Source organism: Panulirus ornatus, chromosome 7 (assembly GCF_036320965.1).
Source record: "Panulirus ornatus isolate Po-2019 chromosome 7, ASM3632096v1, whole genome shotgun sequence".
In the NCBI taxonomy this organism is placed as follows: domain Eukaryota; kingdom Metazoa; phylum Arthropoda; class Malacostraca; order Decapoda; family Palinuridae; genus Panulirus; species Panulirus ornatus.
This window is the reverse complement of record NC_092230.1, coordinates 24,286,134-24,298,415: the sequence shown is the minus strand read 5'-3', so window position 1 is coordinate 24,298,415 and position 12,282 is coordinate 24,286,134. Positions and strand designations below refer to the sequence as shown.

Here is a 12,282-nt window from a genome sequence, read left to right as displayed (position 1 = left end):
CTTATTTGCAGAATAAAACTTTAATGAAAAAGGTTAAGAGATTCAAAAAAATGAAATATTCATTAATACATTACAAACCTGCATGTTTTGATCTGCATATTCAAAAATACCTTCATCATCAAATAAAAACAAAAACTGCTCATGTACAATTACAGATCTGTTATCAGTTGCAATATATCTATTTCACAGTACCATCCCTGGGGATAGGGGAGAAAGAATACTTCCCACATATTCCCTGCATGTCATAGAAGGCAACTAAAAGGGGAGGGAGCGGGGGGCTGGAAATCCTCCCCTTCTCTCTTTTTTTTTTTTTCTTTTTTTTTTTTGCCGCTGTCTCCCGCGTTTGCAAGGTAGCGCAAGGAAACAGACGAAAGAAATGGCCCAACCCACCCCCATACACATGTATATACATACGTCCACACACGCAAATATACATACCTACACAGCTTTCCATGGTTTACCCCAGACGCTTCACATGCCCTGATTCAATCCACTGACAGCACGTCAACCCCAGTATACCACATCGCTCCAATTCACTCTATTCCTTGCCCTCCTTTCACCCTCCTGCATGTTCAGGCCCCGATCACACAAAATCTTTTTCACTCCATCTTTCCACCTCCAATTTGGTCTCCCTCTTCTCCTCGTTCCCTCCACCTCCGACACATATATCCTCTTGGTCAATCTTTCCTCACTCATTCTCTCCATGTGCCCAAACCATTTCAAAACACCCTCTTCTGCTCTCTCAACCACGCTCTTTTTATTTCCACACATCTCTCTTACCCTTACGTTACTTACTCGATCAAACCACCTCACACCACACATTGTCCTCAAACATCTCATTTCCAGCACATCCATCCTCCTGCGCACCACTCTATCCATAGCCCACGCCTCGCAACCATACAACATTGTTGGAACCACTATTCCTTCAAACATACCCATTTTTGCTTTCCGAGATAATGTTCTCGACTTCCACACATTCTTCAAGGCTCCCAGAATTTTCGCCCCCTCCCCCATCCTATGATCCACTTCCGCTTCCATGGTTCCATCCGCTGCCAGATCCACTCCCAGATATCTAAAACACTTTACTTCCTCCAGTTTTTCTCCATTCAAACTCACCTCCCAATTGACTTGACCCTCAACCCTACTGTACCTAATAACCTTGCTCTTATTCACATTTACTCTTAACTTTCTTCTTTCACACACTTTACCAAACTCAGTCACCAGCTTCTGCAGTTTCTCACATGAATCAGCCACCAGCGCTGTATCATCAGCGAACAACAACTGACTCACTTCCCAAGCTCTCTCATCCACAACAGACTTCATACTTGCCCCTCTTTCCAAAACTCTTGCATTCACCTCCCTAACAACCCCATCCATAAACAAATTAAACAACCATGGAGACATCACACACCCCTGCCGCAAACCTACATTCACTGAGAACCAATCACTTTCCTCTCTTCCTACACGTACACATGCCTTACATCCTCGCTAAAAACTTTTCACTGCTTCTAACAACTTGCCTCCCACACCATATATTCTTAATACCTTCCACAGAGCATCTCTATCAACTCTATCATATGCCTTCTCCAGATCCATAAATGCTACATACAAATCCATTTGCTTTTCTAAGTATTTCTCACATACATTCTTCAAAGCAAACACCTGATCCACACATCCACACATCTCATTTTTGATTTTCCAAAATAAAGTACAGAGAAAGGGGGCCAAGTGAGGATTTCCCCCCAAAAGGCTCAGTCCTCTGTTCTTAATGCTACCTTGCTCACATGGGAAATGGCAAATAGTATGAAAAAAAAATTCACAGTACCAGTTTATAACACATTACACCAAATCATTCTCATTAAAAGATTATTACAGATGTGGTACTTAATGATAACTGGGCATATATCCTTGATGGGGGCACTGCCCCTGGCCATGATGGGGATTCAACATACTCTCAACCCCAAAATTATAACTTTCCTCAAATAAAAATGCTAAAAAAAGAATCCCTGCTAATGCTGTCTCATAGAATGCAGAAGAAACTAAAAAAAAATCAATGATTTATATCTCTAGGAATTATTTTTGGTAAAGATGGTATAGTATGAGGAAAAAGGGATAAGCATCAACTAATGCTACAAGGAAAGTTTGATGCTAGTGTTGTTCCAAGGTCAGGAATATACTGTTGGTCTGTCTCACCAGCTGCTACAAAATTTAATGCTAAGCAAAACAAAAATGTTATTTGACTCACAATTATCTTTAGTGCTCAATCACTACTACTAAGCAGGTTATGCTAGTAGATCCATATCATGATTTATATCATTAGCCAATATTAAGATGACCTGCTGTGGCATTAATGGAAGTCATAGTAACCAAATAATGTTTCACCTTTCTTCATAGGTTAAAACTGATTAATAATTCAGTATTCCAAGCTATATCATACTGCAATAACTGGAAACAACTGCCTAATGGGTGTCCTTTTAAGTGCTGTTGGATAAAGTACTTATACAGAATGTTGCAGTGATGTGCTTGACTAGTATTTGCTGAAAATAACCATGAGGAACACTGAAATACAGACAGTCCCAAGTGCATTTTCATGTGATTACATCATCAAGGGAGATACAAGAATGAGATGTATCTCATATATGTATCATTCTTGTACCTCCACTGACAATGTAATCATACAAAAGTGCACCTGGAACTTTTTGCCTTTCGTTTTCCATCATGGTTATCAGCAAGTATATAGAATGTCTGTAATATTCCATGTAAAAATAAATTTTATCTATATTCAACAGGAAACAGACCTACCTTCATGGCATTAAATATTTCATAATTCATGGTCAATGTTGCTTCATACAGCTTCACCTGCAAAGGAGTCATGGGTGTGTATACAAGCAACTCTTTCTTAGGGGGAATGTCAATATCCACATCTTTCTTTACTCGTCTCAAAAAAAAAGGACTCAGAATCTGTAAAGAAAGAAAAGTAAAAATGTAATCAAGCTGGAAAGTGACAAATTTTTGAAAGAAACAAATATATTCTTATTGATAAATATAATATTCTACATATCTTGAAAGATGAACAGGAATTCCAGTAATATCTTTTACCACATAAACTTAACTAGCATTTATTATTCTGGGAGCCTTGAAGAATGTGGGGAAGTTGAGAACATTATCTCGGAAAGCAAAAATGGGTATGTTTGAAGGAATAGTGGTTCCAACAATGTTGTATGGTTGCGAGGTGTGGGCCATGGACAGAGTTGTGCGCAGGAGGGTGGATAAGCTGGAAATGAGATGTTTGAGGACAATATGTGGTGTGAGGTGGTTTGAACAAGTAAGTAATAATAGGGTACGAGAGATGTGTGGTAATAAAAAGAGTGTGGTTGAGAGAGCAGAAGAGGGTGTTTTGAAATGATTTGGTCACATGGAGAGAATGAGTGAGGAAAGATTGACAAAGAGGATATATGTGTCAGAAGTGGAGGGAATGAGGAGAAGTGGGAGATCAAATTGGAGATGGAAAGATGGAGTGAAAAAGATTTTGAGTGATCGGGGCCTGAACAGGCAGGAGGGTGAAAGGCGTGCAAGGAACAGAGTGAATTGGATCGATGTGGTATATCGGGGTCGACGTGCTGTCAATGGATTGAACCAGGGCATGTGCAGCGTCTGGGGTAATCCATGGAAAGTTTTGTGAGGCCTGGATGTGGAAAGGGAGCTGTTGTTTGGGTGCATTATACATGACAGCTAAAGACTGAGTGTGAACGAATGTGGCCTTTGTTGTCTTTTCCTAGCACTACCTCGTGCACATGTGGGGGGAGGGGGTTTTCATTTCATGTGTGGCAGGGTGGCAACGGGAATGAATAAGAGTAGACAGTATGAATTATGTACATGTGTATATGTGCACATGATTTTGTGTATGTATGTATATATATACGGTGACATGTATAGGTATGTATATGTGCATGTGTGGACGTGTATGTATATACATGTGTATGTGGGTGGGTTGGGCCATTCCTTCGTCTGTTTCCTTTAGCTACCTTGCTAATGCAACAGACAGCGACAAAGTATAATAAATATAAATATATAAATAGATATTATAATAATCATCATTATGCATAATCACTGTTTCCAGCGTCAGCAAGGTAGCGCCAGGAAAGAGACAAAGAATGGCCCATCGACCCATATACACATATATGTACATAAATGCCCATACACACACATACACATACCCAGACATTACATACATACACATGTACATATTCATACTTGCTTGCCTTTATTCATTCCTGTAGCTACCCCACCCCCACAGGAAAACTGCATTCCTATCCCCTGCTTTAGTGAGGGAGCATCAGGAACAAATACGAAAAGACTACATTAATTCACACTCAGTCTCTAGCTGTCATGTGTATACATATCTAAACACCCATAAACATACATATACACACAGGTACACCACCGAATTTCCGGCAACTGATGGTTCGGTGCCTCCTTTAGTCCAGACAAAATTACGTGAGGGAACTAGAAATTACTGCAGCCACCAGACTAGTTTAATGGGCAGCTACAGATGGCTTTGTGTGTAGAGTATGCTTATTTACATTAATTACATTACACTTTTTGGTGGTGATACTGCAATTCTGTGAGATTCTTGGCTTATTTTGCTTAAATTTAAACCTAGCTATGGCTTCTAAGACATGAGAGTGTCAGTCGTGGTGTCAAGCATAAACACCAGTCCATATCGATTCAAGAAAAAGTAGAACTGTTGAAAAAAATGGACAGTGGTGCTTCGGTGCGTAAGCTGCGTGAAATCTACAGTATTGGTTCATCAGCTGTTTCTGATATAAAGAAGTAAAATGAGAAAATATTGAAATTCTATGCAGACAGCGATTCCAAGAAGCAAATGACGATTAGAAAAACTATAAAAGATGGTAAGAGTACTGAGCACGATCGAGTGATGACGGAATGGTTTTGACAGTGTCGGAGCGATGGAGTGGTTTTGTCAGGCAGCATGATAATGAACCAGGATAAGTTGTTCCATAAAGAACCTGAATTACAACATGAGCGTAACTATAGATTCAAAGATTCAAGAAGCGTCATGGAATTTCCATGAATAAAGTGTGCCAAGAACAGTGGTCTGCAAACCATGAAGAAGCTGCCAAGTATATTGACAAATTTGTGAAACTCATAGCTGATGAGCACCTCAGTCCTGAGCAGATGTATAATGTATTTCATTTATTTATTTTATTTACATTTAATATCTAATTCAAATTTCTAGCAGTCCATGGTATACTTGAGACACTGGGGTCGACGTGCTGTCAATGGGTTGAACCTGGGAATGTGAAGCATATGAGATAAACCATGGAAAGTTTTGTGGGGCCTAGATGTGGAAAGTGAGCTGTGATTTTGGTGCATTACACATGACAGCTAGAGACTGAGTGTGAAAGAATGTGGTCTTTGTTGTCTTTTCCTAGCGCCACCTCGCGCACGCGGGGGGAGGGAGGTGCCATTTCATGTGTGGCAGGGCGACAACGGGAATGGATGAAGGCAGTAAGTATGAATATGTACACGTGTGTATATGTATATGTCTGTGTATGTATATGTATGTATATGTTGAAATGTATAGGTATGCATATGTATGTGTGTGGGCATTTACGTATACACATGTGTATGTGGGTGGAATGGGTCATTCCTTCCTCTCTTTCCTTGCGCTACCTCGCTAATGCGGGAGACAGCAAAAAAGTATAATAAAAATGTAAATAACATTATTCATACTTGCTGTCACTACCCCACCCCAAAGGAAGCAGCATCATTACCCCCCACTTTAGCAAGGTAGCACCGGGAAAACAGACAAAAAGGCCACATTCACTCACACTCAGTCTCCCCTATCCCTGGGGATAGGGGAGAAAGAATACTTCCCACACATTCCCAGCGTGTCATAAAGAAGGAACAGAGAAGGGTGCCAAGTGAGGATTATCCCTCCATGGCTCAGTCCTCTGTTCTTAACACTACCTCACCAACACAGGAAATGGCGAATAAGTATGAAAGAAAGTATATTTGTATATGTCTGTGTGTGTATATGATGATATGTATATGTATGTATATGTGCATGTATGGGCATTTTTATATATAAATGTGTATATGATTGGTTGGGCCATTCTTTGTCTGTTTCCTGGTGCTACCTCACTGATGTGGAGAACAACGATTAAGTATAATAATAGAATATATATTATTTATCTTTTTTTTTTTTTTTTTTTTTATATACTTTGTCGCTGTCTCCCGCGTTTGTGAGGTAGCGCAAGGAAACTGACGAAAGAAATGGCCCAACCCCCCCCCATACACATGTACATACACACGTCCACACACGCAAATATACATACCTACACAGCTTTCCATGGTTTACCCCAGACGCTTCACATGCCTTGATTCAATCCACTGACAGCACGTCAACCCCTGTTGTCTTATTTATCTATATACTCATTTTATTATACTTGATCGCTGTTTCCCGCATCAGCGAGGTAGCACCAGCAAAGAGATGAAGAATGGCCCATCCACTCATATACATATACATAAATGTCCATACACACGCATATACATACCTATCAAAAAATCCACATATATATATATACACACACAGAGACATATACACATATATATACATGTAAATATTCATACTTGCTTGCATTCATCCATTCCTGGTGCTACCCCGCCCCATAGGAAACAGCATCGTTACCCCCTGCTTCAGAGAGGTAGCTCCACAAAAAGAAACAAAAAGGCCACATTCCTTCACACTTAGTCTCTAGCTGTCATGTGTAATGCACCGAAACCACAGCTCCCTATCCACATCCAGGCCTTGAAGACTTTTCCATGGTTTACCCCAGACGTTTCACATGCCCTGGTTCAGTTCACTGACAGAACATCGACCCAGGTATACCACGTAGATCCAATTCACTCTATTCCTTGCATGCCTCTCACCCTCCTGTATGTTAATGCCCCAATTGCTCAAAATCTTTTTCACTCCATCCCTCCACCTCCAATTTGGTCTTCCACTTCTACTTGTTCCTCCACCTCTGACACATATATCCTCTTTGTCAATCTTTCCTCTCATTCTCTCCGTATGTCAAAACACACCCTCTTCTGCTCTCTCAATCACACCCTTTTTACTTCCACACATCTCACTTTCCCATTCATTACTTGATCAAACCACCTCACACCACATATTGTTCTCAAACATTTCATTTCCAACACATCTACCCTCCTCCGTACAACCCTATCTATAGCCTACGCCCTGCATCCATATAAAATTGCTGTAACTACTATTCCTTCAAACACACCCTTTTTACTATCTCGAGATAATGTTCTCTCCTTCCACATATTCTGCATCTCTCCCAGAGCATTTGCCCCCTCCCCTATCCTGTGACTCACTTCCACTTCCATTGTTCCATTCACTGCTAAATCCACTCCCAGACATCTAAAACACTTCACTTCCTCCAGTTTTTCTCCATTCAAATTTACATCCCAATCAACTTATCCCTCAACCCTACTGAACCTAATAACCTTGCACTTATTCACATTTACTCTCAACTTCCTCCTTCCACACACTTTTCTAAACTCAGTCACCAACTTCTGCAGTTTCTCACTCGAATCAGCCACTAAAGCTGTATCATCAGCAAACAACAACTGACTCACTTCCCAAGCCCTCTCATCCCCAACAGACAGCATACTCACCCCTCTTTCCAAAACCCTTGCATTTCCCTCCCTAACCACCCCATCCATAAACAAATTAAACAACCATGGGGACATCACACATCCCTGCTGCAGACCGACATTAACAGGGAAACAATCACTCTCCTCTCTTCCCACTCGTACACATGCCTTACTTCCTTTGTAAAAACTTTTCACTGCTTCTAGCAACTTACCTCCCATGCAATATACTCTTAAGACTTTTCACAAAGCATCTCTCTCAATCCTATCATATGCCTTCTCCAGATCCATAAATGCTACATACAAATCCATCTGTTTTTCTATCAATTTTTCACACACATTCTTCTTGGAGATAGTGGAGGAAGATTACTGTTTATGTATCTCCTGCCTGTCAAAGGGGCAGTAATGGGAAATGCCAGTTACTACAGCATGCTAGTGTATTATTAAAAGCCATGTAATGTATACATTACACTTTAGTATAATAGTGTATTCTGTGCTTTATTTCAATATAAATATTCTTTTAATAATGTATCTGAGCTGAACTGTGTTTCTTAACATTCTATTCATACTTATTAATGAGGATTATAATGAGAAACCTCCCTTAGGAATTTAATCCCCCTTTCATCCCACTATATCCTGAGATAAAATAGTTTCCATAGAAGGACTTTCCACATGTATTGCATTTTCCAGGTAACCATCTCCAATGTAAACTGGGGGATATCTGCAAGATATATACAGTATAAATGCAAAGACTTGAAATAAAGGAATAAACCTTGATATAATTGCACCAACATGATTTTGTTTTGATCTTACCTTCATCAACGTTGAAATTACTTGGTTCTCTTTCTCTTGTTGGATAATCTTCTCATCACTTCCCTCTTCCATCAATTCTGTCACATCAAACCAAGACTCAAACACATCAAGTGAGTCAAAAATCTCTGGCATTAGAAAGTTGAGGAGCGCCCATAGCTCAGCAAGACTATTCTGAAGTGGTGTTCCAGTAAGAAGCAAACGATTTGATGAAGAATATGTGTTCAATGACCTGAAGAGATGTTTGAAAATATTTTAGGCAATTCAAAAAACAAAAATCAAAGACTAATATCCTCAACCTAATTTCCTGGAAAAACTGAAAATTCAAAATTTTTCATCCTAATCATTTGCCATTTCTTGGATTAGTGAGATTGTATCAGGAACAAAGAAGGCCACACTCACTCACATTCATTCTCTTGCTGTCATGTGTAATGCACCCACTGAGACCATAGCCCCCTATTCACAACCAAGCCCCATAAAACTTTCCATGTTTTCCCTCTGCTGTTTCATCTGCCCTGATGATATCCATTGATAGCATGTCGCCACCTACATACCACTTTGTTGCAATTCCCTCTATCATGTGCACACCTTACCCCCTCAAGCATGTTCAGGCCCTGACAACTAAAATTTTTTTTCACTCCATCATTCATTCTCCAGTTTGGTCTATCTCTTCTTGTCCCCTCAACCACTGACAATCTTCAGCTCACAGAACCACACTCTTCTTACTATTATACTTTATACTTTGTCGCTGTCTCCTGCATTAGCGAGGTAGTGCACGGAAACAGACGTAAGAATGGCCCAACCCACCCACATACACATGTATATACATACACGTCCACACATAGCACATATACATATCTATACATCTCAACATATACACATATATACAAACACACATATAAATATATACACATGTACATAATTCATACTGTCTGCCTAAGCTTATTCATTCCTGCCGCCACCCCGCCAAACATGAAATGAAAACCCCCTCCCCCCACATGTGTGTGAGGTAGCGCTAGGAAAAGACAACAAAGGCCACATTCGTTCACACTCAGTCTCTAGCTGTCATGTATAATGCACCCAAACAACAGCTCCCTTTCCACATTCAGGCCCCACACAACTTTCCATGGTTTACCCCAAACGCTTCACATGCCCTGGTTCAATCCACTGACAGCACGCTGACCCCGGTATACCATTGTTTCAATTCACTCTATTCCTTGCACGCCTTTCACCCTCCTGCATGTTCAGGCCCTGATCACTCAAAATCTTTTTCACTCCATCTTTCCATCTCCAATTTGGTCTCCCACCTCCTCGTTCCCTCCACCTCTGACACATATATCCTCTTTGTCAATCTTTCCTCACTCATTCTCTCCATGTGACCAAACCATTTCAAAACACCCTCTTCTGCTCTCTCCACCACACTCTTTTTATTACCACACATCTCTCTTACCCTTTCATTACTTACTCGATCAAACCACCTCACACCACATATTGTCTGCAAACATCACATTTCTAGCACATCCACCATCCTCCGCACAACTCTATCTATAGTCCACGCCTCGCAACCATATAACATTGTTGGAACCTCTATTCTTTCAAACATACCCATTTTTCCTTTCCAAGATAACATTCTCAACTTCCACACATTCTTCAAGGCTCCCAGAACTTTCACCCCCTCCCCCACCCTATGATTCACTTCCGCTTCCATGGTTCCATCCGCTGCCAAATCCACTCCCACATATATAAAACACTTCACTTCCTCCACTTTTTCTCCATTCAAACTTACCTCCCAATTGACTTTCCCTCAACCATACTGTACCTAATAACCTTGCTCTTATTCACATTCACTCTCAGCTTTCTTCTTTCACACACTTTACCAAACTCAGTCACCAGCTTCTGCAGTTTCTCACCCAAATCAGCCACCAGCAATGTATCATCAGCGAACAACAACTGACTCACTTCCCAAGCCCTCTCATCCACAACAGATTGCATACTTGCCCCTTTCTCCAAAACTCTTGCATTCATCTCCCTAACAACCCCATCCATAAACAAATTAAATAACCATGGAGACATCATGCACCCCGGCCAAAAACTGACATTCACTGGGAACCAATCACTTTCCTCTCTTCATACTCGTACTCATGCCTTACATCCTTGATAAAAACTTTTCATTGCTTCTAACAACTTGCCTCCCACACCATATACTCTTAATACCTTCCACAGAGCATCTCTATCAACTCTTATCATATGCCTTCTCCAGATCCATAAAGGCTATATACAAATCCATTTGTTTCTCTTAGTATTTCTCACATACATTCTTCAAAGCAAACACCTGATCCACACATCCTCTACCACTTCTGAATCCACACTGCTCTTCCCCATTCTGATGCTCTGTACATGCCTTCACCCTCTCAATCAATACCCTCCCATATAATTTCCCAGGAATACTCAACAAACTTATACCTCTATAATTTGAAAACTCAATTTCATCCCCTTGGCCTTTGTACAATGGCACTATGCATGCATTACGTCGATCCTCAGGCACCTCACAATGAGTCATTTTTTCTTCTTATTATTATCATTATACTTTGTCGCTGTCTCCCGCATCAGCAAGGTAGCACAAGGAAACGGATGAAAGAATGGCCCAACCCACCCACATACACATGCATATACATACATGTCCATACACGCACACATAAACTCCTATACATCTCAACGTATACATATATATACACACAGACATATACATATATACACATGTACATAATTCATACTGTCTGCCTTTATTCATTCCCATTGCCACCCCACCACACATGAAATGACAAACCCCTTCCCCGCATGCGTGCAAGGGAGCCCTAGGAAAAGAAAACAAAGGCCACATTCGTTTACACTCAGTCTCTAGCTGTCACGTATAATGCACCCAAACAACAGCTTCCTTTTCACATCCAGGCCCCACAAAACTTTCCATGGTTTACCCCAGATGCTTCACATGCCCTGGTTCAATCCACTGACAGCATGTCGACCCCAGTAAACCACATCGTTCCAATTCACTCTATTCCTTGCACGCCTTTCACCCTCCTGCATGTTCTGGCCCCGATCGCTCAAAATCTTTTTCACTATCTTTCCACCTCCGATTTGGTCTCCCACTTCTCATTCCCTCCACCTCTGATACATACATCCTCTTTGTAAATCTTTCCTCACTCATTCTCTCCATGTGACCAAACCATTTCAGAACACCCTCTTCTGCTCTCTCAACCACACTCTTTTTATTACCACACATCTCTTACCCTTTCATTACTTACTCGATCAAACCACCTCACACCACACATTGTCCTCAAACATCTCATTTCCAACACATCCACCCTCCTCCACTCAACTCTATCTATAGCCCACGCTTTGCAACCATATAACATTGTTGGAACTACTATTCCTTCAAACATACCCATTTTTGCTTTCCAAGATAATGTTCCCGCCTTCCACACATTTTTCAACGCCCCAAAAATCTTCCCCCCCCCTACCCCACCCTGTGACTCACTTCCGCTTCCACTGTTACATCCGCTGCCAAATCCACTCCCAGATATCTAAACCAATTCACTTCCTCCAGTTTTTCTCCATTCAGACTCACCACCCAACTGACTTGTCCCTCAACCCTATTGTACCTAATAACCTTGCTCTTATTCACATTTACTCTCAACTTTCTTCTTTCACACACTTTACCAAACTCAGTCACCAGCTTGTGCTGTTTATCACCCGAATCAGCCATAAACGATATATCATCAGCGAACA

General features: G+C 40.9%; 1 protein-coding gene across 1 annotated transcript in view; it reads right to left on the bottom strand.

Annotated features, from left to right (window-relative positions):
* Positions 1–12,282, bottom strand: part of LOC139749312 (uncharacterized) — a 276,562-nt gene that overhangs the window by 90,164 nt on the left and 174,116 nt on the right. Inside the window, exons 15-16 of the mRNA XM_071663037.1 lie at positions 8,500–8,728; positions 2,803–2,961 (exon numbers count right to left, since the gene is read on the bottom strand). Coding sequence (XP_071519138.1) covers positions 2,803–2,961; positions 8,500–8,728 — 388 coding nt within the window. The remainder of the gene's footprint in view (positions 1–2,802; positions 2,962–8,499; positions 8,729–12,282) is intronic.